This window comes from Plectropomus leopardus, chromosome 12 (genome assembly GCF_008729295.1).
Source record: "Plectropomus leopardus isolate mb chromosome 12, YSFRI_Pleo_2.0, whole genome shotgun sequence".
NCBI classification, from domain to species: Eukaryota; Metazoa; Chordata; class Actinopteri; order Perciformes; family Serranidae; genus Plectropomus; species Plectropomus leopardus.
Window position 1 is genome coordinate 3,466,715 of NC_056474.1, and position 26,090 is coordinate 3,492,804.

General features: G+C 37.8%; 1 protein-coding gene across 1 annotated transcript in view; it reads left to right on the plus strand.

Annotated features, from left to right (window-relative positions):
• Positions 1-24,485, plus strand: part of LOC121951197 (retinal-specific phospholipid-transporting ATPase ABCA4-like) — a 27,592-nt gene extending 3,107 nt beyond the window's left edge. Inside the window, exons 2-25 of the mRNA XM_042497436.1 lie at positions 1,223-1,428; positions 2,024-2,078; positions 4,341-4,513; positions 5,082-5,206; positions 5,382-5,480; positions 6,576-6,857; positions 7,660-7,692; positions 7,778-7,883; positions 7,962-8,036; positions 8,323-8,492; positions 9,693-9,870; positions 10,067-10,182; positions 10,496-10,643; positions 13,170-13,293; positions 13,989-14,118; positions 14,309-14,429; positions 16,302-16,364; positions 16,745-16,851; positions 18,383-18,524; positions 18,760-18,894; positions 19,187-19,290; positions 19,509-19,601; positions 21,635-21,884; positions 23,003-24,485. Of these exons, the coding sequence (XP_042353370.1) occupies positions 1,223-1,428; positions 2,024-2,078; positions 4,341-4,513; positions 5,082-5,206; positions 5,382-5,480; positions 6,576-6,857; positions 7,660-7,692; positions 7,778-7,883; positions 7,962-8,036; positions 8,323-8,492; positions 9,693-9,870; positions 10,067-10,182; positions 10,496-10,643; positions 13,170-13,293; positions 13,989-14,118; positions 14,309-14,429; positions 16,302-16,364; positions 16,745-16,851; positions 18,383-18,524; positions 18,760-18,894; positions 19,187-19,290; positions 19,509-19,601; positions 21,635-21,884; positions 23,003-23,119 (3,152 nt within the window). The 3' untranslated portion in view covers positions 23,120-24,485. The remainder of the gene's footprint in view (positions 1-1,222; positions 1,429-2,023; positions 2,079-4,340; positions 4,514-5,081; positions 5,207-5,381; positions 5,481-6,575; positions 6,858-7,659; positions 7,693-7,777; positions 7,884-7,961; positions 8,037-8,322; positions 8,493-9,692; positions 9,871-10,066; positions 10,183-10,495; positions 10,644-13,169; positions 13,294-13,988; positions 14,119-14,308; positions 14,430-16,301; positions 16,365-16,744; positions 16,852-18,382; positions 18,525-18,759; positions 18,895-19,186; positions 19,291-19,508; positions 19,602-21,634; positions 21,885-23,002) is intronic.
• Positions 24,486-26,090: the final 1,605 nt, after the last annotated feature.

Below are 26,090 nucleotides of genomic sequence, written 5' to 3' on the forward strand. Positions count from 1 at the left end.
ACAGAATTCACATTTACAGACACATAAAGAACAATAAGACATGTGTAGTCGATAAACAGTATAAATATTACCAAATATACAATGTTGCTTTATAAGGTGGTTACTGACATCTCACAACAGGTGATATTTAGTCATCACGGCAAAAGGTTAAGAAAAAGCTAATCTATTTTATACCGAACAACAATGCCGTCCACCGTTACCATTACTGATATTTTTCACTGGCCCCTCCTAATTTTATCGTCCTGCTCTCATCCCCTAAATTGATATCCACTTTGCCATCTACCATTTCCCTGATTCCATGTAAACGCAGCATTATGGATAGAGACCCGGGAATTAGGGTTTGGCTTGGTTTCACATATTAAGTATTTCTCTATATATGATTAATGATTACATAAGCAAAAATCAAAATTAAAGTTCCCCTGCAGATATATTTAAGAGTAAATACTCAAACACATTTTGAAGTGTTCTTGAAGGAAGGGGATCTTTGAATGTCAGATAAAAACATCTTTAGTTATTACTGATGAAGAGTTAAGACTCAAAAACTAACCTAATCTGTTTTATTAAGACTTTGTGAGTGTGGTTTTATCAAACTTTCCTCACAGTGCTGCCAATGCAAACATGCAATCACAGCTGCTGTAAGATTGTGTATGTGAGATTAGGACATCAGATTTTTTTAGACAAAGACTTTAAAGTCCACATAGAATTAGTGAGAAGTTCACAGATGTAAATACAAACATGGAAATGTGAAATAACCCAAAGTGTGTGAACTTTGGCAGAAATGTCTATATTCATGTAAAGCCCCATCACTCAGTGTGATGTGTATTGTGAAATTAGGTTTTCAGGGCCTTTAAGTCAGAGAAGGTCCTCACAAGTATAGCAGTGGAAACCTGTGTGTGAGTGTCAGTGTGTGTTGGCCCACTTATCCAAGTTGTAAAACAGATACAGAAACAGAACACACAATTTTCTCACATTTATAATTTAGTGGTGATATTGACCCATGTGCCTTTTCCTCCTAACTCTGCCTGAGGACTTCAGATATAATGATTCAAGCACAAATTTACTCATGCATTCTACTGCTTGAATAATAGTGTTTATTTTTTTTTGTTTTTGGCTTAATAAGCAGTTTCCCTTCCTTTGTCCTCGTCTTGGTTTCTGCTATTTCGGGAACACTTTACTCTTAACTACCCGCTCCATAAATGATGAGTTTATGTCCTCTTTCCAGGGGATATAGACAGCATCACCAGCCTCATCCACCATCACGTCCCTGAAGCCAAACTGATCGAGACGATAGGCCAGGAGTTGACCTACCTGCTCCCCAATAAAGGCTTCAAACATCGAGCGTACGCTAGCCTGTTTAGGGAGCTGGAGGAGACGCTTTGTGACATGGGCCTCAGCAGCTTTGGCATCTCTGACACGTCACTAGAGGAGGTAGGGACATCGCCTGTCTCTTGACATCTCTGACAACTTATGTAATGTTTTAATACTGCAGAAAAAAAAGGCATAAACTAGAAGGGCACTCAAAGAGAGCAGACCTCTGCTAAGGTTTATAGTCCAGTTTTTTCATGATATGCAAATCTGCAAGCACAACCACCATACGTGTCAGGATATATATAGCACTTCAAAATTTACATGTCCATTTTCCATGATTGTTACAGTGGACAGTAACAGGAAGGTAAATGGTAGTTTAAGTAGAGGACAGGAAGGGCAAACCACTAAGTGCCATCCTGATTCCAACAAATATATTATTCATTTTTTCCATCATGCAATGTATAAATCATTTCTCAATCTTAGAAGGAAAATCCATTCTTCCATTTCATGAATCTGATGATTTCAAGCCAGTTATCTGCTGTTGGTGGATCGATTTACAAGCAATTGCTTTTTATGCCACTACTGTAAATATTAGAATCTTTAAGTTTAATAAAAGTGAAAATGAAAAATCATATTACTTTACAACTTAAAGGAAGGAACTCATATTTAACGCTTGAAAAGTTTTGAAAGTTTATGCAAGTTTTTTTCCTTCCAGATCTTCATAAAGGTCACTTCAGACGGAGAAGCAGCGAATAATGCCACCACTCCTGGTAAATACCACCACCATATTCCACATGGCCTTTTCCTGGAATTGAATCTCCGACCCATTGCCCTTTCTCTCTAACGTGCTGTTAATCCTTTTGTCTCACACCTGTTTTATTGCTGCTGTTATTTTTGTGAACCCTCTAACTTCAATATTAGCTGTTTGTGTTGTATTTACATGTGGTGTGGTGCATCATTTGTCAGTTTTAACCCTCTAGTTTGTGTGTTCTGTGTCTCACCTGTGCACTCCCATCTCTAGAACAGTGGATGTTACAGCGCAGAAAAAACGACATCAGAGTTGGTGTAGAGGGAGATGAAGGTCAGAGACTTGAGAGCCGACAGAGTTCTTCCAATTTAGACTTTATCGAATCTCCAACACCAATTCCAAAAGTTCGGGATGCTGTGTAAAAATGTAAATAAAAACAGAACGCAGTTATTTGCAAAACCGTTTTGATCTTTATTCAATTGAATGCAGTACAAAGACAAAATATTGATGTTCACAGTGATAAACTGTATTGTTTTTAGAAACATACACTCAGTCTGAATTTGATGTCTACAACATGTTCCAAAAAAGTTGCGACAGGAGCATCTTTACCCCTGTGTTACATCACTTTTTTTTTTTTTTAGCAACACTCAGTAAGCATTTGAGAACTGAAGATTCTAACTGTTGAAGTTTGGAAAGTGAAATTCTTTCCAATGCTCGCTATTGTTGTATTTTGTTTTTCACAATCCGCCAAACATTTTCAATGGGAGACATGTCTGGACTGCAGGCAGGTCAGTCTTGTACCCACACTATTTACTACAAAGTCACCTTGTTGTATCACATGCAAAATGTGGCTTAGCATTGCCTTGCAGGGAAATCCCTGATAAAGACATCATCTGAATGGCAGCATATGTTGCTCCAAAACCTCTGTGTGCCTTTCAACATTAATGGTGTCTTCATAGATGTGCAAGATACCCATGATGCCATGGGAACTAACACACCCCATACCTTCACAGATGCTTTGCACTTAGCACTAGTAACAATTAGGATGGTCCTTTTCCTCTTTAGCTTGGAGGACATGACATCCATGATTTCCAGCAAGAGTTTGAACTGTGGACTCATCAGACCACAGCACACTTCCACTTTGTGTCTGTCCATCTCAGATGAGCTCGGGCTCAGTCAGCTGTGTTTCTGGATGTTGTTAATATGATGCTTTCACTTTGCATGGCAGATTGTTAACTTAAATTTCTAGATGTAGTGATGATCTGTGTTAACTGACGCTGGTTTTCCAAAGTGTTCCTGAGCCCATATAGTAATATACTTTATGCAATCATGTTGATTTTTTAATGCAGTGCAGCTTTAAAGTCACAGAATTTAATATTGTTTTTGTTGGCCTTGCCGCTTGTATGCAGAGATTTATCCGGATTCTCTGAATCTTTTGACGTTATTATGGATCGTAGATGATGAAACTCCCTAAATTCTTTGCAACTGTGCGTTGAGAAATGTTATTTTCAAACTGTTGGACTGTGCACCTTGCTCTCTCCTTGCTTGTGAACAACTGAGCCTTTTGAGAATTTTACACCAAATAATGTTGCTGCCATTTGCTATGAACTCACCTGTTTACTTGTATGATGTTCCAAGCAGGTTTTCAATTTTCCCAGTGTTTTATTGCCCCATCTCAGTGTTTTTGAAATATTTGTGCAGTCTTCAAATTCACAATTCTTGTATATTTTTTTAAAAAATCATGCATTCTGTTTTATTTACATTTTACACAGCATCACACCTACTCCAGAATTTAGTTTGTACTTTGGTCAATCAGATTTTGCAAGACTAATTGTTATTTAGATTCCTTTGTTAACCAGGTATACACAGGTATAGTTTTCCGTGACCAATTTAATGGCATTAATTATGGTATAGGCCTACCGTAATTAATGCCATTAAATTGTTACTCCTCTGGTTCTCCCAGCAGTTTAAGGGATCCAGGTCCAGAATCTAAAGCAGATGCTTGTACAGTTAGAAACAAAGCAAGGATTATGTAGGTATTCTTAGTCCTTATTTAGAAAGGTTTTCCTGCTTGCTCGCTCTTTTCTAGCACAGCACTGCTTCTATTTCACATTCATACATTTACTCACATTCATCACAGTCAGCTGCATTTAAAAAAATCAGATTCTTAGATGAGTTTACGGGCCTTGCTCAGTAGAGTCTACCTCTGCCTCGCTTGAAAATGCTTTGTCCTATGTAGATATTTAACGTATAAAACTTACTGTATGTTTCTTGTCAATCACAGAACATAATGGTGTGATGCAGACCAATGGCATTACCCATGGTGCATCAGACAGCAGTGCAGGAAGAGGCTCCAGGCAGGTGAAAGGGACCTCGCTGATCCTGAAGCAGTTCCATGCACTGCTAGTGAAGAGGTTCAACCACGCTATAAGAAGCCAGAAAGACTTCCTGGCACAGGTACAGGGACACAGCGATGGATACATTTATGGTTTAGTGTTGACAGTTGCATTATGTGGTGTTTGGACTGATTTCAGACTGGGAGTGGTGTATTTTAACTAAAGGGTACAGCATATTCAAACCCATTTTTTAGGTAATTCTCTTGTCATATCTTACTAATTTCTTGCAATTTGTGGGACATTTCTTGCCAAGTTGGTCCTTGCCTTTTTTCCCCATGGTGTTTGAAAGAAATCAAACCAATTTGCTCAAGTTTCAAAGAGTCAAGGAGCATGTGAAGTGCATCTGAACACAGCACAAGAAAACTGGTGTTTATCCAGTTTTCAGAGAGTTAAGTGTCAGAAGACATAATCTGGAAATTCAATTAAGAAAACCTTTTGCAACGAAGACAACAAAAACGGAAAAAAAATGGAAATGCTTTCATTAATATGAAATTTATCATTAAGCATTGTAATAAACATAATGCATAGGCAAATTTGTAAGTAAACTTCGGTGTATTTTTTGCAATGTTTTAAGACTCTCATGCATCACAGTGTTGCAACTTGCTCACTTGTATTTTTGGGGATTTCAGATCGTCCTTCCTGCCAGTTTTGTCCTAATAGCTCTGATCTTCACTGTGATCGTTCCGCCCTTCGGAGAGTATCCAAGTCTGACTCTGAGCCCCTGGATGTACGGACAACAGTTCACTTTCTTCAGGTCAGACTTCATGACAAACACTGTGGAATGACAGATTGCCAGAAGCCCTGCTAATAGATCTGTTTTTTAAAGATTATCTCTGTATAGGCTTTTCAAAAAAAACACCAACGTTAGAAAGAACTATCAGTTTTTATCAAATTAATTTTCATATTTACATTTTCTATTCTCTTTTTAGTAATGAGCAACCATATGATCCCAGCATGAAACGCTTCACAGAGCGCTTACTGAACAGACCAGGCCTGGGGACACGCTGCATGGAAGGAGAACCACTAGGGTGAGTATCACGACTATCAAACGGACAAGACAGAACCCTTACATAGAACATCTCATTTACAAATACAAAATAACTATAAATATATATAGTTAATACACAGAATCCACACTTAACATTAATGGAAAACTTCACGCCCCAAATGACCATTTGTAAATCAGTTACTCACCCCTATGCTGCGTTGAATTAGGATAGAAAACTTAATTTTTCTCATATGTCTCCATGCTGAATGCAAAATCCAAAAACTGAAAAAATTCTCAACAAATTGGAGCAAAAGGGGACCATGTTTAACAACAGTAAAAAAAGATCAATTTATTAGGTTTTACACAATTTGTGTAGTATAATCCAAGCCTCATTTGTCCACTAGTTTGCTCAGTTCATTCCAAACACATTGATTTTCACTAAAACCTTAATTTTTATTTAACCTTCCAAAAAGTGGACCCTCTGTGAATGGCTGCATGAAGTTGTCATTTTGTCACGTGTGCAAAATGCAGTGGCGCTAGAGAAATGAATGATTAGTCTATCCCAATGCTATTGCACTTTGCTTATAAAAATGAGCATATCTCAAAAAACTAAATTATGTGTGTGAGTGTTAAGAAAAAAAAGAGTAGTCCATGTTTCTTTTGTTTTTTTAATGACAGAATTTCCTTCCCTTTATCAAATGTTATTGTGTTTCGACTTATATTTTACTTTAGGTTGTATAGATTTGTTAGTGATATGAAGCACTGACGATACCCCAAGAAGTGACATCATAATAAGTAAAAATACCAATTTAGGCACTGGAGGACCATTTCAAAGGGTTAAAACACCTCAGTATAACAGTCTTGGTCACAGATAAGTGGTACACCTGCAGTGTTTATACAGGGTTCCCTATAACATCATTCATCAAGAACTTTCTTAGTTTTTGGATTTTTTGAATTCAACATAACATGGAGTGAGTACCTGATAAACAAATAGTCGTTTTGGAAGTGAATTATTCCTTTAAACTCAAGAAAATGACATTAAACATTGAACATTAAGTATATGCTGACATTATCATTTAGGCGTCACATGACTGGTGACATACCTTGTTGCATTTCTCCACTTACCTCCGCACAGAATGCCCTGCACTAACAGCACAACGGAGTGGGAATATCCTGATGTCTCTCCCGTCGTCAGCAACATCCTACAGAGTCCAGAATGGAACCAGAGAAACCCGTCTCCTTCCTGCCAGTGCAGCACCAGTAAGAAGCTCACCATGATGCCCATCTGTCCCATCGGAGCGGGAGGCCTGCCCCCTCGCCAACGAATCGAGGCTACAGGAGACACGATGTTGGACCTAACAGACAGGAACATCTCTGACTACCTGGTGAAAACCTACCCCAGTCTCATCAGAACCAGGCAGGTTAAAATGTAGTTTACCTCTTCATTCAAATGATACAAACAGGAGGAATGAGATAAGAAATGCAAGTGTGTTAAAACCTTCTAAAAACACGTCTCTGACAGAATAAATATGTCTCAGATGATGAAGCTGCAAACACAATACACAGATTATACAACTGCTATAAACAAGCTGTCATTTCACTTTTTATGCCTCTGCACCGTCGATAGCCATGACTATCTGCACATCCCATTCATGTGAATGTGATATCTCAGGAAGGCCTTGAGGGAATTTGTTCAAATTTGGCACAAACATCCTCTTGATCTGTGGTTCCCAACAGTTCACCTGGTAGCCGGCGCAGCATGTACAGAGGCTATGTCCTTGGCAAGGCAGCTGCAGATTCAACTCAAAAGCCAAAAAAATAATCTTTAAAAAAGAAAAAAAACATCCTCTTGGTCTTAACTATGAACTGATTAGATTTAGACGTCACAGGTCAGAAGTAACGGTCATTGTGACCTCTATTGTCCATTCTCATGAAAGCGTTATCTCATGAACACCTTGAAGGAATTTATTAGAATTTGGCACAAACGTCCACTTGGACTCAAGAATGAAGTGGTTTTTAATTTGGTGGTGTCTACCTTGAAACTGTGCTGCCTCGATAGATCTCCTGTGCTGCTGTGATAGATGTAAACTGTAAGTGCAACTTAACTGGTTTGCGGAGGCGTACAACCGGGAGGCAATATTTTTAGTTTTTGGTATGACCAATTTTTTAACACATAATTTATCTCACTATTTAATTAAATTCTGTATTTCATTTCACAGTTTGAAGAGCAAATACTGGGTGAATGAACAAAGGTAATAATTTGCGCTTTTTTGTTTTTAGTTCTTTGTCTTGTGTGGCGGACATGAGATACTGAATGTAAATATTCTCTGTCCTCAGATATGGCGGTCTCTCAGTCGGAGGACAGCTTCCCATCCTTGACGTCAACCCTAAAGACATCCAGAATGTTTTCCATCAACTTGGACAAATGCTCAACATAACAGCGGTACTCACTTTTTTCTCTTTTTTTCGAGAGTGTGTACAGTCCATCATGTCAGTTTATAATAAACATTTTCTTTTACAGGGTTACTATTCTCGACTTGCGCTGAGGGAGATTGGTCCTTTCTTACGGTACATGGAAAGTGAATTTAATATAAAGGTATGTGTGAGTGGATACAGGAGTGTGTTTCAGCATAAGTTCATTACTTTGATGTCTCCATCTTTGCTTTTAAATTACAAACTTCAGTATATAAGAACACACATCACTGGGACCTTGGCAGCTTTGCTGTAAATGCTTGCTTTTATAGCTTTTCTTTCCAATTAAAGTGAAGAAGGTTTTATGTAAGGGAGGTCAGCTTGCAAGTCCATATATTGTAGATAGGACTGGAAATATCAAAGAAGGTCGTGAGATGTGTTTAGTGAATGCTGCTCTCTTCCTCTGTTAGGTATGGTATAATAACAAAGGCTGGCATGCCATGGTGGCCTTCATGAACGTGGCCAATAACGCTATTCTGAGGGCCTTCCTCCCTCCATCCGCCAAGCCTCTCGAATTTGGCATCACCGCCATCAACCACCCTCTGAACCTCACCAAAGAGCAGCTCTCTGAAGTCACAGTGTGAGTGTTACTTTCATAGTTATGCACTATATTTCAACATGTATATTTGCTTATTTGTTGGCAGATTAAAGGATACAGTTATTATGAAAGATGCACACACAAAGACATTCACATATATAGAAACTGTTTTATCTTCATATATATATATATACATTTAAAGTAAACAAAAGCTTGCACAGGAGAATTGACTCAAGGCAAGATAAACAGGATTACATTAATGAAGCCGTATGTGATATCCACAGTGTGCCTAAAGCCATTTTTACACAAAAGTCACAATATAGGGCTGCTACAAATTCTCTTCTTTGCACCGCCTTTGCATTTTTACACAGAACCAAACAACAGCTGCGTCATGCTGCTCCAATGTGTGATTATAGACAGCATACCGGCATCGCAGAAGCAAAAGAGGCATGACAGACGTGGCATTTCACAGTGTCAGCCTCTACTGCTTAGTAAACGATAACGTTGGCATAACATGTCAATAACAAGCATTTAACATCCCTTTTATATGGTAGCTGATCTTGTCAACTGCTCAGAGGGTAGGGAGCTCCTCATTGTTTTCCCAATTTATGGATATTTTTGGGCTCTATTCTTCTTTGACCCACCAGTTAGTCACAGACAAAATGATCCTGTCCTGCCAGCTGCCCCTGTGACACAGAGGGGGGCTCCACTCAGGATGCCATTACTCCAGTATATCTTTACATAGCAAAAGGTTGTTTGTTGCTATATTAATGCTGTGACTGTCGTATACAGAGCCATCACATAAAATTCAACCACAGATAAAAAAGGTACTAGGAAATAAAGAAAAGATTAACAAGACCAACAACTGTCTAACAATCAACACTGAGTACTAACATTTTAGTGTTGTGTTGTCTGGGGTTTTTTAATTTTAACACCAGTTTCCCTTTTATAAAAATATATTTACATATATAATTTTAGATCATAATCAGTTTTCATGGCCTTATCTTAAGGTGATTTAATGTCATAAATATTATTTTATATTTCTGCATCACCTTTTTAATTTCCTTCAGACAAAGGTTTCAGCCGAGTCTTTGAGTGCAAATTACTGTCTCAGCTTTATTTTTTCTTAACAAAGTCTGCTTTTTTTCTGTAATGGACACCATCTCTAGTAAGCTGCAAATACTGTAAGTAATAAATTACACAATTATTATTTTTTCTTAATTTATCTGTTTCTCTCTTTAGGCTGACCACTTCAGTAGACGCCGTGGTGGCGATCTGTGTTATTTTCGCCATGTCCTTCATCCCTGCCAGCTTCGTCCTCTACCTCATCCAGGAGCGTGTGACCAAGGCCAAGCACCTGCAGTTTGTCAGTGGGGTCAGCCCTCTAGTGTACTGGGTGGCCAACTTCTTCTGGGACATGGTGAGTTAAACACAGATGGAGTCCATGTTAAATGTGTGTTCTCTTAATTTGAAGTTTCAAATTATTTAAGCAAAAAAAAAAAAGAGACATTGTGGGTTGTTCCTTTAAGTAAAAATCTATCTTACATCTAGTTATTTTTGTATAATAGTAGATTTTCTGTTCAATATCACATGTGAATGCTTTATTTCTCCCTCAGGTGAACTACTCTCTCAGCACTGCGATGGTGGTCGGCATTTTCATGGCTTTTGACAAAAAGTGTTACACATCACCGTCCAACCTGCCAGCACTAATAACTCTGCTCCTGCTGTATGGGTAAGACTCTGCTTAATTTCATTTGGTTCAGTTTTGTTTTCCACTTAAAGAATAAAAACAATAAAATCTAAAAGGATATGAAAAGCAGAGACAGATTGAAGTCGGTGAGTTAGTGTTATGGTGTGAGAGCGCCCAGAGGGCCTTATTAGGACATCTCACCTCTACACAAAAAGACAAAGAAGAACTGAATAACAACTCACTTCAACAACAAGGAAATCCACAGAGAGAGAACAAAGTGCATAAATGAAAAACAACAGTCAGATCTGATGACTGCAAATGTTTTTAAAATATTTCTTTTTTCTCTGTCTACTAGGTGGTCAGTGACCCCCATGATGTACCCCATGTCCTACGTGTTCAGCATCCCAAGTACTGCATATGTGTCCCTGTCCTGCATCAACCTGTTCATAGGCATCAACACCAGCGCCATCACCTTCATCCTGGAGCTTTTTGAAAACAATCGGGTAAATAGACACTTTTCACTCTAAGCTGTTTGAAAGATGCAATAGAAATGGTCTGGCATTACCTACATTACTGGTTTTGCTGGTTGTGATGTCAAATCTTCATATCCCTGAAATCTGCACAACCTAAGCTTAAAGGTTATGTAAGTCAATAAACCATAATATTTATTAAAAGTATTGAAATTGTGTCATTAGAAAAATAATACAAAATCAGATCATCAGATTTTACAAAATCAAAACACAAAACGTTGATCCAAAAGATTTTTACAAATTTAGAAACATAACCAAAATATTTCCCAACACTCCATAGTTTTTAAGATATGCTTATTTTTCTGAGAAGAGTGATTACGAACATACAATGTGATGACAGGAAAGACAGAAGTCTTCACTGTCTGCTTCTGAAAGAAAAAATATTCTAGCTACTATGGTTTTTATTTTAGATAAATGTATACAAGATTATGCAAAGAATAATTCCCTGAGGCCATTACAGGGAAATACCAGCATAATTACATCAAGAAAAGAAGAAGCCTTAGTTTTCTGTTGGAAAAAGAATGGCTGCTCTCGCTATTATGGCTCTTATTTTAGATATATTTAAATCATGATCAAGCAAACAACTGTCTTGCGATTATCCATGTGACCTCCATTTTCATAGGTTAAACACACAACAGACAATTAATATAATTATTCCCACAGGTTCTAATCTTTCACTGCAAAGACGCATATTTAAAGCAGTCATCAATTCTTACATTAGGTCTGTTATTTGGATGATTCCACTTTAATTTAACGGTTGCGACTTTTTCTTAAAGGACTGATTACTTTAGGTGTGAGGCCCCTGACGCGTTAACCTTATTGCTCTTATCTTTTTATATTACTTTTGCGTCTCTTATTACCATTTTAATTTGCATTGCTGTGATTGTCTGCAATCCAGAAATCCTGGTTTTTGTTCCTGTGTAAGCCATGACAAGCACTTTGTAACTTAGTTTTAAAAAGTGCTGTATGAATAAAGTTTATTAGAAATATGCAGCATGTTATTCTTATTCTTACACAGTTAAGCTGCATTCTAGAGTTGTGGCAGGTTTACTGGCTTCATCTCTATAAATGCTAAATGCAAAGAGGCAAACCATTCAGCACATCGATTAATTTTAATGTCCAAATGAAAGCAGTATTGAGTTGTTGGCATCTTGAGGGAAGCAGAACAAGCAGTAAACACAAGATTGACATATTATCACCTCATAAAGTTGATATAGCACATGTGTTAGCAGATCTATTTACACATCCAACAGACAAGGGGGCAGAATTATCATTCATTTTAAATCGTGTTTCTGGCCAGCTGACAAATGCAAGTTCAATATTTGTTCTCCTGTTAGCTTTGCTGGAGTCTGAACCAACTCCTGAGGAAAATTTGTGGTTCTTTAGAGGATAAATTCTCCACTATGCTGTGAGCAAAGAGTTTAGCCGACAAAAACTACAGAGCAAACACCAACTATACACAAAAACGGATTACAATGTGATGCAGCTGGTGCAGGGCAACAGGGCTGAACATGTAAGACAACAATGACATCTGCCAAAAGTCGCTCGATCAAGCATGCAAATAAACCTTGTTACTCTGAGTCTTTTTAAGAAAAAAGAGAGAAGTATAGAGAAGTATCAGTGGGAACAGAATTAGGAGAAAAGAGCACAGATGCTGCTATCAAGGTGACAGGTGACTTCCTGCTCTGTCAAAAAATGGAGATGGCTCTTTTTGCCAGATGGTTGTCTCTGCAGCACATCTGCACTCCTCTGCTCCGGTGAGTCATGAGAGCACTGGAGGTGGCACGACCCATATGTTTGTTATGTTGATTGCTTTAAGACTAAACTTAGAACTTCTTTGTCCCCGACAGTAAATCACAACTGTATTAACTCCTTTCATTTAAAAAAAATCCATATGTGGCAACAGATAAAAAAAGAGAAGCCTGTGTTGCATGCCTACATATATATGCAAAGCAAAGCTAAGTGTCAGCTAACAACCTGATCTCCTTACAAATACATTACAATATGATGTACTCCAGTTTTATATGATATTGATGAACAGAAGATGCAGCTCACATGATTTAAACGTGATCGGATGCTAGTTGTTGGCCAAGGCTCTTACGACCTGAGCTCAACTCCAAATGCACGCAAATAAATGCTCTGCTTTATGTGAAGTTGGTGATTTCAGAAAGTTTTTAAAATTTAATAATTAGTAAAAATTGTATGTATATATGCATAAATTGAACAGATTGTATTTTCAGTGCATTAATAGCTCTTGTTGCATGAGCTATTTATGCCTGAGTATAGGACAGATGTATGAAAACACAATGCTGCGGTGATGATGCAGTGATGCAAAATACTCAGGACAGTGCTGAGTTATAGTCAAGTTTGATTTTGTTTGAATTACAACTTAGTTATGTTGAATATTTGTGTATAGTGCAGACTGTGTGTGAAAGTATTCAATCTGCACTCCAGTGAATTGTGTATCTAATGATTATGTGTTTGTGTGTATGTTGCCAGTCTTTGCTGATGTTCAATGAGTGGCTAAAGAAAGGGCTGCTGGTGCTCCCTCACTTCTGCCTGGGGCGAGGACTGATAGACATGGCCATGAACCAGGCTGTTACCGATGTTTATGCCAGATTTGGTAAGTAATCACTCCCAGGGTGCCAAAATACAGTGGGCAGCACAGGCAGTGTCATTACAGTAATAGTGGTTGTGCGGGACAGATGACTATGCCCACTTACTAAACTACCATCTGATACGATTGGCACAGCCTATAATGTGTCATCTTTTGTTTTAAAACATCTTTGCCTTAACCAAGTGGTTTTGTTGCCTCAACCTGACCGCTGAGCCCTTCTTAGTAACGTGTCGACACATGTGCCTTACAGTGACCCTTTCTGCATCAAGATGCAACGAGAAAGGTTGCCCTCAGTGTCAGTATGAAAACGCTGTAGAGCTTTCTGCCCAAGCGCCAAAATATTGTCAGTATTTAAATGTAATCAGTAACAAATTTAAATAGAGGGAAAAGATCATTTTGCGGACATTTTCAACTTTACACAGTTTATATCTTTGGTAATCAAAGTTCAAGTAGTTCATACTCTTAATTTCACAGTTTGCTTAGTTGTGATGAACCACTCATAAGTCAGATGTCAGATCTGTGAGTGACAAATAACCCTCCATCAAAACTTACTTGTGAACTTCTACGGTAGAAGACGGGTATTAAGTTATACCCTTCCTGGCTGTCTGGAAAATTATGTTTTTTAGAACTTGTGAGGTATAAAAGGTTCTGACTTTCTACTGAACACGAGGTTCATTTTCAGTATATATATGTCTTTTCAGGTGAAGAGTACACACAGGACCCTTTCCGATGGGACTTTGTGGGGAAAAATATTGCTTTCATGGCAGCAGAAGGCTTTGTCTACTTTATTCTCAATCTTCTGATCCAGTATCGGTTCTTCCTGGACCGCTGGTAAGTGACTGGCTAAAAACAGACCATATAAGTTTACATAAAGCATCTCAACCATCACACCTATATCTTGCCTTTTCCATAAAGACATCGAAAAATCTTTCACAAAGGGTCAGAACTCACTCACAACTATGAACAGATAAAAGTGTAGCACCAGATGCTTCTCCTCAGATGATTTTCTTTCACCCTTCAGGTTATCAGACTACAAGCAGACTTCTAAACGAGATGAGGATGATGACGTGGCAGCAGAGAGGCAGAGAATTTATGATGGAGGGAGCAAGACGGACATCCTGCAGATCAGGGACCTCTCTAAGGTAAAAAATCACTGACTTGAACACGGTTCATGATATCTCAATTTCAAATTTCTCAAGTTCACCTTCGGTTTCATTCATCCTTTTATCCATATTCATGAGGATAAAGTTGAATTAAGTGTAGAAGAAGAACAAGTGGCACGGCCACAAAACCAAGGTGCTGGATACAAAACACTGAGCGCTGGTACAGGTCTTATACAAATAGCAAAAAAACATACAAAAGAGGCAACAATACAACAAAACAGAGAATTTAATTTTCAAATAATATTTAAGCTAGTCCCTAAAAGAGTACCATTCTGTCGTCTAACCCTTCATGCAAGTTAACTAAAATGATGTTTGAATCTGATATGGTGAAAAAAGGCTGAGCAAATGAAGTAAGAAAAAATGTTATATAGATCCTTGAAAAGTCATGGAAACGTTTCGAAATCTTGTCCATGACAAAGTGTGGTAACCCTTTAAAAGTTCCAATATAAGGGTTCCAACAGAGAGATATGACTTCTTTCATTTTTTGTTCAAGAGGTCTATATTTGTTGGGAGTGCAATCATCCCAGAATTATATATTTTTTTACCAAACATTTTGTAAAATATTGTGCTGTCCATTAACACTCATAGCAGTGGCTGTATTTTTGCATTTTTTTATGTTTGCCATAAATTACTTTTCGGTATCAGGTGGAGGAATTTGCAGTTCTTTTTCAAGTCAGTGGGACTTTACAATAATATTGTAAAATAGAGCCCACAATTGTCCTTCAGCATCCTATAAGATCTCTGCGATCCATGACTCTGATTCATGAAGAGCCAGTGTTTTTTTTCTTTCACTCATTACTAAATATATAAAATAAAACAATCACTTCAAATTTAAATAGGATTTCCACTTCTGTTCACATTTTTCAGGGGCATGTCTTAAAGAAAAAAATCAGAAATTAGGTTTGTATTGTCTTGCTTTTCCTGCGAGGTCAAAGCAGACATGTTGCCGACACTTTTATGCCTGTGCTGGACTGTAGTGATGTTTTATACATGCATGCACCTGCACAATGCTGAATACTGTTTGGCATGGAGCACTGAGATTTATTACAAATCTCATCGCCCTTACTCACCTTTGTCCTCTACATTCTTACCTGCAGAAAAAAAGTATGGAAAGTTATTGTCTTGCTTGTTTTTGCTGACCATACTAAACTGAAAATACTGCTGCTCCCTCAACTTGGAAGCAGTTTCAAACTTCCCTAAATCTTTACGAGCTGGTCTCATTGGACGCATTCAAAGTGTTTCTTTAAATTACTTGGAAGGAGGTACATCTCCCTGTGTATGTTTTAAATGATTGATGTTTTTTATCTTATCTATAATATCTTATAATATCTGTATACTATTCTTCGTTTTCATTTTAGTTGGTGTTTGTTGTATTGTCTGCAACCATGTTATTTGTGCAGCTGCCTGTCTTGAAAATCTCGAATCTCAGTGAGTCTTTTACTCCCAATTAAATAAATGTTAGAAAAAATGAATCATTTCATTCATTCATTATATTTGGCCCATCCCTCGTGGGATTACAACACACTATTACTGTACAAATATCTTTTGGTCTTGTATATGCACAGCATGTGGACAAAGAAAAGAAAGACACACATACAAACAAACTACAAACAAAAGAAAAACAATATCCCAAATGAAACAAAAAATGAAAAAAGAAACAAATTTGTTGTGTAATAATAATATTGTAATAATAATAATATTGTAACAGCAATACATGCAGTCCGAATAATGCTACAGAAATAAAGAATCTGGCTGATTTAACTTTTGCCACCTCTAAATTTTTGTTATTTTTTAAAAAAGTACCATGCAAACAGAGTCAGTTATCATTGTTTCCCTGCCTTCTCTGCACAGACGTATGTGGGCAGGAAGAGGGCAGCTGTGGACCGGATTTGTGTGGGTGTCCCTGCAGGAGAGGTAAAGTCACTGAGTTCATTTATATTGAGAGTTAGCATCTTTACTACTGTTTTTTTCAGATTATTCAAGTTTTTTCTTTACGTGTTTGCTCAAGTAAATCTAAATAAATAAATTATATGCAGTAATTGTAATTTACCAACAGCAGCAACCATAATGAAGTATATTTACAGTAAACTGGGTCTTTTGTGTGTATTATATTTGTGCTCTAATGTTCTCATATTGTTTAGTAATGGATGTACGTACAAGGACATTTCTGGTCATTATATGAAGCCAAATCGAATATTAGAGTTTCAAATGAATATCAATAGTCTGTTATAGTGAGTGCGCTTCAGCAGAATGTGTCCTCGCATGGAGAGCCTGATTGCCTTTTGTCCTCTTAGTGCTTTGGTCTTTTGGGAGTTAATGGAGCTGGAAAGACGACGACCTTCAAAATGCTGACGGGTGACACTGATGTCAGCTCCGGGGAGGCCACTGTGGCTGGTTACAGGTACATAAAGATCAGTCAAAAACGGCCCCGGTCGATAGAACACAAAGTGAGTTCACAAAACTTTGCTTTTGGTTCATCCTGCACACAGTTCCAGATGGGAGACGAGCAGAAACAGCCCACTGAGTTAGAAAGTTTAAACACGGGAAGGTCAGTTTGACAGAAATCTGTTTGATGACACTATCTGACGATAAAACCAACCCATGAGGTACTCCAAATAGGGGGAAGAAAAAAAAAACTAGGAACGAGGGCTTCATCGACCGTTAGTTTTTGAAGTCTCAAATCAATTTTTGTAGTGCGGCAACAGCATGGGGATTTGGTGCTAATATTCTGTCGGTTAAAAATCCAGTTTTAGTGCCAACTTTCTGAACATACCTCTAAGAATTCTAATCAGGAAGAATAAGCCCCTCAAACTGCATTTGCACCATCAGTGATCACTAAAACTTTAATGAAAATCCAGATTATTGAATGTTATTGAAGCCTAAAGAGGTGAAAGTATAAAGTTAAATAATACAACAGTATTTTTCCTTATTGTTTTAATATCTTGTGATTTCATAGATTCATTAAGGTTTACTCCAGGCTGGAAATCTACAAAGGAAGATTAGGGCCATATTTAATTAAGAAAACAAATCAACTTAGATTGCGAGAATAAAGTCATACTATATTTTTTTAAAGTTTTGTTATATTGTAATAATAAGTTGAAATTGTATGAAAAATCATAACCTTTATATTTATGAGTTTAATCACATATTTTTCCAACTTTTTTCATTTTCAATTACAACAGAATTCTTACTATTTTGTTACTTTTTTGAAAGAGCATTTGTTTATTTTCATTTAATTTAATCTTTATCCTCATAATATTATGACTTTTTAAAATAGTGACATTATTTTATTTTTAGATTACAACTTATACTCGAAATATTGTGACTATATTTCTTTAAATTGTGTGACTTCATTTTCATTTCATTACGAGTGTATTCTTGTGATATTGTTACTTTTTTCTAAAAATATTATGACTGTATTTTTTAAATCTGAGATTTTTTTTTTCAATGTGGCACTAATAATACTAATACAGTAATTTATGGCAAAAAAATGTGTCCATTTGTGTGCAGTGTATCCATGACAACGCACAGAGCCGTTCGTAAACAGGCAAAAGGCTGTGTGTTGCAAACTGCAGCAAAAACCCAAACTGAGATGCATATTGGGAATGCACTGAATACATGCCCAAATGATGCTGTTAAAACCCAAGTTATATTGGCATATCCCACAAGTCTTATTCGGAAAATGCTAAATTTTGAAAAGGCCTAGTACAGAACATCTAAATTGATTATGCTGTAAACATGACCCTCATCAAATTAGGAATATTGTCATATTCGGAATAATAGTGGATTATTAGTGTGCATGTCAGCCCCTTCTCAGATCTGGATGACAGGTTTTCAGTAACGACTTTATTGATGACTCCCCACTCTTTGGTTTTCCTTATCATGTTGTTTGCTTTATAAGCTCACTGCAGCGAGCTGTGTCTTGTTCGTAGCATCCTGACAGAGATTCTGGACGTGCACCAGAACATGGGCTACTGCCCTCAGTTTGACGCCATCGATGAGCTCCTAACTGGCAGGGAGCATCTGTACCTCTACGCTCGTCTCAGAGGGGTACCTGAGTCAGAGATCCCCAGGGTGAGTAGGACTCCAGCTGCTTCACATCACTAACTGTCTGAGGATGTTTCACTCTGCTTGGCTCAGTGCTGCATTGAGAGCTTTATATCTATTTGGCTGATTCTGGTTTGGTTTTGTTTCTGTCTCTTTACAGCTGCTCGTTTGATTTGTCTTCTTAATTTTTGCTGTAACAGTGTTATGAAGGGCTCGGTTAACAGCAGGGGTTGCATATCCTCGTGTCCTGTTCCCCCTGTAGGTGGCAGAGTGGGGCATCCAGAAGCTGGGTCTGACAGAGTACGCCGGCCGCTGTGCGGGGACCTACAGTGGAGGCAACAAGCGCAAACTCTCCACAGCCATCGCAATGATTGGCTGCCCAGCGCTGGTGCTGCTGGTGAGTAAGCCAATGACTGGGAGCTCAGGAGCCCATTGTTTGGGTTTTTGGGCTTTATGCAGGGATTTATCAATGAAATGGTCTCTGCATCCAGATGGGAAGCCATATGGGTTCAGTCAAGCCTGGCCTCCAATGTTTTATATATTGGCAGGAAACGACGCAGTTCAATTCAAATTGGCAAATATCTGAGATCTTTGCCATATGCTGATAGAGATAAGGATTTGGTCTCTGTTCATATGGAATTATGTGCTCAGAGAGTCAAGTTGCTGCTTATTTGTGACTCTGTGTTCAGGACGAGCCCACGACGGGGATGGACCCTCATTCTCGACGCTTCCTGTGGAACGCCATCATGAGTGTCATCCAGGACGGCAGGGCGGTGGTGCTCACATCACACAGGTTCAACATCTAATAATGAAATGAATCCGCCGCACACATCTGCTGCTGCAGCTGACCAAACACACTTCACTCTAATGCCAACAACTGTTAATGAAATCCTGATTAGACTGGCATTTGTTTGATTTTGCCAGAGAGATCTGTGAAATTATGATTCAGTTCTTGTAGCCGTGAAGTAGCAGCACTAAAAATAAAGATGTATTGTGGTTGTTTTTCACCAGTATGGAGGAGTGTGAGGCCCTCTGCACTCGACTGGCCATCATGGTCAATGGGACCTTCAAGTGTCTGGGTACCATCCAGCATCTCAAATACAAGTGAGTGGTTTTCTTTATTTTAGCAGGCTTTTACAGTGTGTGGGTTGTATTTAAATATGACTTCAAACCATTAAAATATAAGTCAAGGTTTCTCTGCATCAGTACAGAAAAATTGTAAGTTTTAAAAATGTATGTTCCAGAAAGAATTGTGTGGGTGATCTGTGGGCAGCCTGAAAATACAAAAAAAGATATTCAGACTTTGAAAATATAAACAATATGTAGTTGTGGGGATAAAAATTAGGGCTGCATGCTATTAGGAAAATATGCAAAAAAAAATTTTTTATAGTTAAATATGCAAAATTCTATAACAATGAATATCGCAATGACGATATTACCTGCTAAATTAACATATTAAAGTCATGTGCAATGAGTTTGTCACACCACACAAACTGTGTTATTAACTGCTCAGTGGAAATTGAATTTTTAAATAAATCACCATGTCTTTGAAGTTTTAAAATTGTATCACAGTTACTCCTAAGCGGTGAGTTTGTTACGTTGTACAAACCCTCTTAGCTCTTTCAGTCTAACATACAATCTACATGAATGAACAAGTCTGTTAACCCTAGCCACTCCACTGACCAGCAGCAGCTTTTTCTGCTTTTCAGTGGAGATCAGTAGAGTTATTGCAGGTCCACGGAGAAAAAAGCCTTTTAACTTATTTTCTCACTAAATAACCTCCAGTGGCATCCAGCAGCTTTTACCCTTCGAAATCTGGATCAACATCATTTTTCTTTTGCTGCTTTCTGATGCCTTTCACAAGTATTTGAACCTTTGAACTCTTCGCAAGTTGGTGCATTTTCTTTCAAAAATGTGTGAGGAAAAAGGCAATGAGCAACTTGGTAAGAAATATGCCACATATTTCAAGAAATTAGTAAATTGTTTTGAAAGAAGCTTTGCAAAAATGTCTAGGGAAAAAAGATAAAAGCTAGGGAAAAAAGCTATATTTATAACATCAAAATTACATATTTAAAATGATGTTACATAATTATTATAATTTTTAAGCACTTTTCCAAGCCTTGTTGGCCTTTTTCTTTTGTTTAACTTTTTTATTTAGTTATTTTTTGTTTGTTTTTTGGTTAAATGCCACAATCAAATTAACACAAGCAGACATTACTAACATACTTTTCAGTCATTTTAGCCCAAATCAGCTACCCGGCCCACAGACAGTTACTGCTCACATCTTTGTGTGTTTGATTTGAGATAACGCCAGCTGCTGATAGCTGCTGATAGCTGCTGATAGCTGCTGTTAGCTGCTGATAGCTGCTGTTAGCTGCTGTTAGCTGCTGATAGCTGCTGTTAGCTGCTGTTAGCTGTCATATGTCACTGTGCTACGGGTTGAGCTGCTAACGAGAGTCTGTGAATGCACTGCAGCTCGCTTTTCAGCTCAGGGGGCATGTGTGCTTTTTGCTAGTGAGTTAGCTGCTAACAAGAGTCAGTCGTTTCTCAGCAGCTCATTCTCTGTTTTCATAGACTGGGGGAGGGATTACGTTGACGATGGCTCCAGTGTGTCCTCAAGCAGGCTTTTAGGCCTGTCCAAAATATTTATGGACATAGAAATGGTGAAAAACTGTCACTCGTCTTACTCCACACTGCAGTACTACACAGTGTTTTAAATGTTGTAACCGTTACTTTAAATAAATAAGAAAATAATTATAAATCATAAAAATGAACATTTAGAATGTGTTTAGAAGGAAATCACTGATTTTGCTTTACCCAAACTTTAAACTGTACTCAGCTCTGCCTCTCTGCTGCTTTCAATTTACAGCTAAAATTCAACAAATTGCTTGTTTAATAACAAAATGAAAGGAATTATTTTTTCAACATCCTTTTATTGAACAAATTAAATATTGAACTTAACACAAAAGGCACTCATAAAAATGTGATAGTTACATTCTCTCTGTCTCTTTCAACTACATCAAAAATCTCATCACCTTCAACCCAAAGACAAAAATAGAGACTTAGAGTATGATAAGATAATTGAAATGTATTTTGAGAACTATGTAATATTTTCACACTGTGTTTCCTTGATCCAGATTTGGTGACGGCTACGTAGTGACCATGAAAATCAAGGCAGCTAAAGCGGGCTTGTCCCCAGATCTGGAGCCTGTGGTGAGCTTCATCGAGAGCAGCTTCCCCGGCTGCGTCCAGAGGGAGAAGCACTACAACACGCTGCAGTACGAGATCGCCTCCTCCTCCCTGGCCAGGATATTTCAGCTGGTGGTGGCCAATAGAGAACGGCTCAGCATCGAAGACTACTCTGTTTCCCAGACAACACTGGACCAGGTACAAATGAACAGAGACAATGAGAGTATCAACCTGTTTAATACATGTGAGGGAATTTTTCCTTATAACATTAGTGAATCACATTTTGCATCAATGACTTATTAAACTTAAATATAAAAAGGATTTTAAAACATGAAGGTTAAATCTAATAACATGTAATACAATTTGATTTCAATATTTTTTATGTTTAAATATTCAGTCGAACAATTTCATTGTATGTTAAATGTTACAGGAGACAGTAATGCTTCCTTGGACTCTACCAGAATAAGACAAATCACAAATTTCTTCTTCAGTTATGCATATTAAAAAAATGTTCAATTTTATTACTTATTTTCTTCTTATCGTTAGTTTAGTTTATTTCAATCATTTTCAACTTTTACAACTTTTAAAGCAGCGAAAAACCTAAAGCAAGTTTATGCTGACTGAATATGTGTAGGCTGAAGCCTCAGCTTACTACGCCTACACTTTTTACATTTATTATTTTGTACAGTTCACTTTAGAGTTATACGCTGAAAATTAATGTATAAATATATATGTATAAACCTAAAAGTCCCAAACAAAAATTCACATACACAGTAGTGTTCATACCTCATTTTGGCCATTAATCAGCGTCATATCTCAGGAGATATTTGGTGAGATACTGAATTGGTGACACTATTCGTGGGTGTCCACCTTCACACTGCGCTGATTGTATGAATCGTCTCTGCTGTTGAGTTGTAGATGTGTGTGAAGCATCCATGTTTTCACAGACATGGATATTAACCCTACGTGCAACTTGACGGGTCTGCAGAGGCTTACAGCCAAAAGGCAGTAATTCTAGTTTTTAATTTTTTTTTTAACGTGGTTAGTGTCTTACACATTTTTATTTCGTTTTCAGAGTTCCACAAATGAACTCCTTTCACTTGTACAGTCTCAAAGTCAACCATATCTCCAATATAATAAGATGAAGTTCATCTATTTTGTTCTATTTCTCACTGTTTCATTTCTTTTCATAAGCTTTGAATTTTAAGTGCACCGTAGCTAGTGAGTTATGGCTTGTAATGCTGAGCAGATTGTGGTCCTTTTGTATCTTGAGGCGGGTGAAAAGGTTTTTATTCTTCACTGTGTCTGTTGTGCAGGTGTTTGTCAACTTTGCCAAGCAGCAGACAGGAGAGGACGAGGACATTACGTTACACAGACGAACAGCAGGTGGAAGAAAAGACATCAAGATCTCGCCCGTGCAGAGAAAAACATGAACTAGTCGCCAGAAAATGTACAGAAAGATGTACTGCAAAAGTGTTCCTCTGCAGGGCAGTGATCTAACTTTTCCACATTCTACATTTCAAAAGCCACTTTTAATATTTCACTAGCCAAATTGCTTTTTAGAGTAGAGACAAGCTCGGCCAGTTAACCTGCCAAAGTGACTGTAGAACAGATCATTTTTCAAGCCACAGACAAAGAAACGATGCTAATCCTTCACGATACTGTCAAAAAACAAGTATGACTGACATTTTCTTCATCAAAAATATGAAAAAAGATATTTTTGCTTAGATTGACCGGCTTGAAAAAAATTGTACATATTCTGTGTGTAACAAATACTTCAGCACCTTAGACGCAGTATCTTTTTTAATGTTTACATTAACGCACACACCTCAATTTTATGTGACACATGTAAACAAATGTCATGTATTTTTTTTCCAAAACGGATTTACTATTGCTTCCTTTCTTTTCAGTCGTTCACTCTTGTATATTTAAGTATTTGTCTGCTGTGTTTCATACATTGCCATTTTCTGTTGTTCTCCAGAGTCAGAGCAAAATAGCACAAACTTTTCATCTTTAAAGGCCCTGACACACCAAGACAACCGTCAGCCGTCGGTCAATGGCACCATTGGCCCTCGTCAGCACTAGTCTTCGTTTTTTTCTGCCTTTTTCCAGCATGTTGAATAGGCATCAGCAATGAAAACAGCAGCAGCAGAGCCCATTAGTAAATAAAATGACTCTGATTGGCAGTTCAGCTCAGCGCGCAAGAAGAGAAACGAAAGTGAGGAAAGTAAACAAAGGGCCAAAGTGAAGAGGGGTTGAGGTTGAAACAAACTTGTTATAAAAGGTAAGGTTGTTTTTCTTTAGCCGTTAAGCTCTTTGGTTGATGGTTTGTGTGGTTGTTCGCTGGTGAATGGTAAATATGGTTTGTTCTTTCAACACTGGATTGTGTTGTTAATGCTCTAATTAGTTAACTAACGCCGAGATGGTCTTCCAGTTTCCCTTATTGAATGGAGATTACAGACAACTGCTGTCTGCTGGTCTGAAGGGGTATTTCTTTAGACGCAGGTGAAAAACATACATGCTTGTTGGCCGTCAGCTGTAGTCTTTGCAGTGTGTTTATGTTTTTGGCTCAAATGCGACAACGCGAGGCAACACAGCCGTCATCACTGCTAGTGCTCGAAAGTCGGTTTGGTGTGTCAGGGCCTTAAGAATTCAATTTAAGAAAAAAAGCAATCCGATAAATTTAGCTGTAGATGAAGAGGTATTATATTTTGTATCTGACCAAATAAAACTTTAACATGCTTTATACTTTATGCTCTTCACAAGCTGATTTGTACTGCCTCATCAGTCACAAATAAAAAGTCCAAAGTTTCGTAATGTATGAAGTGCAGTATTTCTTTAATATATTTCTCAGAAGTTGCAGTGAGCAACTTGAAGAAATTACCCCAGAATTTTAAATAAAAATTAGTGAAAAGTACAAGAAAATTACCAGAAAATCAGCAACAAAAAATGTAAAAAGGAATTAAGGGAATGGTCTGAAAAAAAGTGCATATAAAGTTATACAGTTCTATGGTAATTATAAATATAGTTTTCTGGACATTTTCCCTAGCTTTTAAATCATTTTCTAAATTGAGCAATTTCTTGCAATTTGTCCAAAAAAAAGAGAGAGAGAAAAAAATAATTAGCCCCTCCAAAAAATAACAAGGAAATTTCCTGGAAAATAGTGCTTGAAAAGTGATAATAATTTGAGTACATACATTTAAATATTTAATTATTATCATTATAAATATAGTTTTTTGGGCATTTTTACCACCAAAACTTTTTTTCTAAACCAATTATTTTCTCGTAATTTGCAGGAAATTTCTGGGCAAGTCGGTCATTGCCTTTTTTCCCCAGGTTTTCCAAAGAATTTAAATCAATTTGCTCAGGGTTCAAAGGCTTAAATACTTGTTAAAAGCATCTGAACGCAGCACAAGAAAAGTGATGTCAATCGAGGTTCGACAGGGTAAAAGCTGCTGCTTGCCACTGCGGGTTTTTTGTGAGAAAAAGGAGTTAAAAAGCTTTTCTCTCCACTGACTTCCACAGAAAAGCTGAAAAAGCTGCAGCTGGTCAGTGGTGTGGCTGAGTGAACGCTTTGTATCGAGGCCGAGGCGACGCTGTGCTGAGTGGCTTGTCACAACCTGGATTTATCTGACACACGGTCCAATTACTGTTCCACTGCCGCAAGTGATGGTGTCATTGCCTCAGGTCGCCCACCAGCCTGAATTTCATTGGCTACCTCAAAGAAACTGAGGGAGGACAGCACGGTGCAGTTCAGGGCTGCTAATGAATCCTCTGGTGTGGATCTCATGTTCCTCTTCTGCCCATACGGTCATCTTGATGGAGCTGATGAGCGTGAATAGTGCCGCTGCGGGAGAGCAAATGAGTCACACAGTAACAGGCTGTGAAATGTGACTGTACTGTTTACCACTGAATACCGAGAAAGGCTAACTTAGAGCACAATGTGGTGCACATGTTATAAGAGGTGTTAGAAATGTGGTTAGAAAAGGTTAAAACACAAATATAACACTGCAAACATATTTGTAATTTGTGCATAATATGAAGAAAATTACAGCAGAGCAAGACTGAAACCTTTGCTGAGCAGCAGCCATTGTGGCCTTTAGTGACAGTAATGGGATACTGAGATCTGAGAATAAATTACATTACATTAATTTGGCAGATGACTTTGTACAAAGAGACTCACAAAAAGTGCATTCAGACCACGTAGGAACAAGAGATAGATATCAGCAAAAAAAAGTATCTCTTCTTAACATGTATCTATAAGCATGTTCAGTGTGTGTGTGTATACATAGATATATACACACACACACACATACTGAGCATAGGGGATTCTTGAAAGACTTGGGAGACAGTTAGCCCCATGGCATGATGGAAATGTCCGCTTTGTGCAAGAACTGACTGACA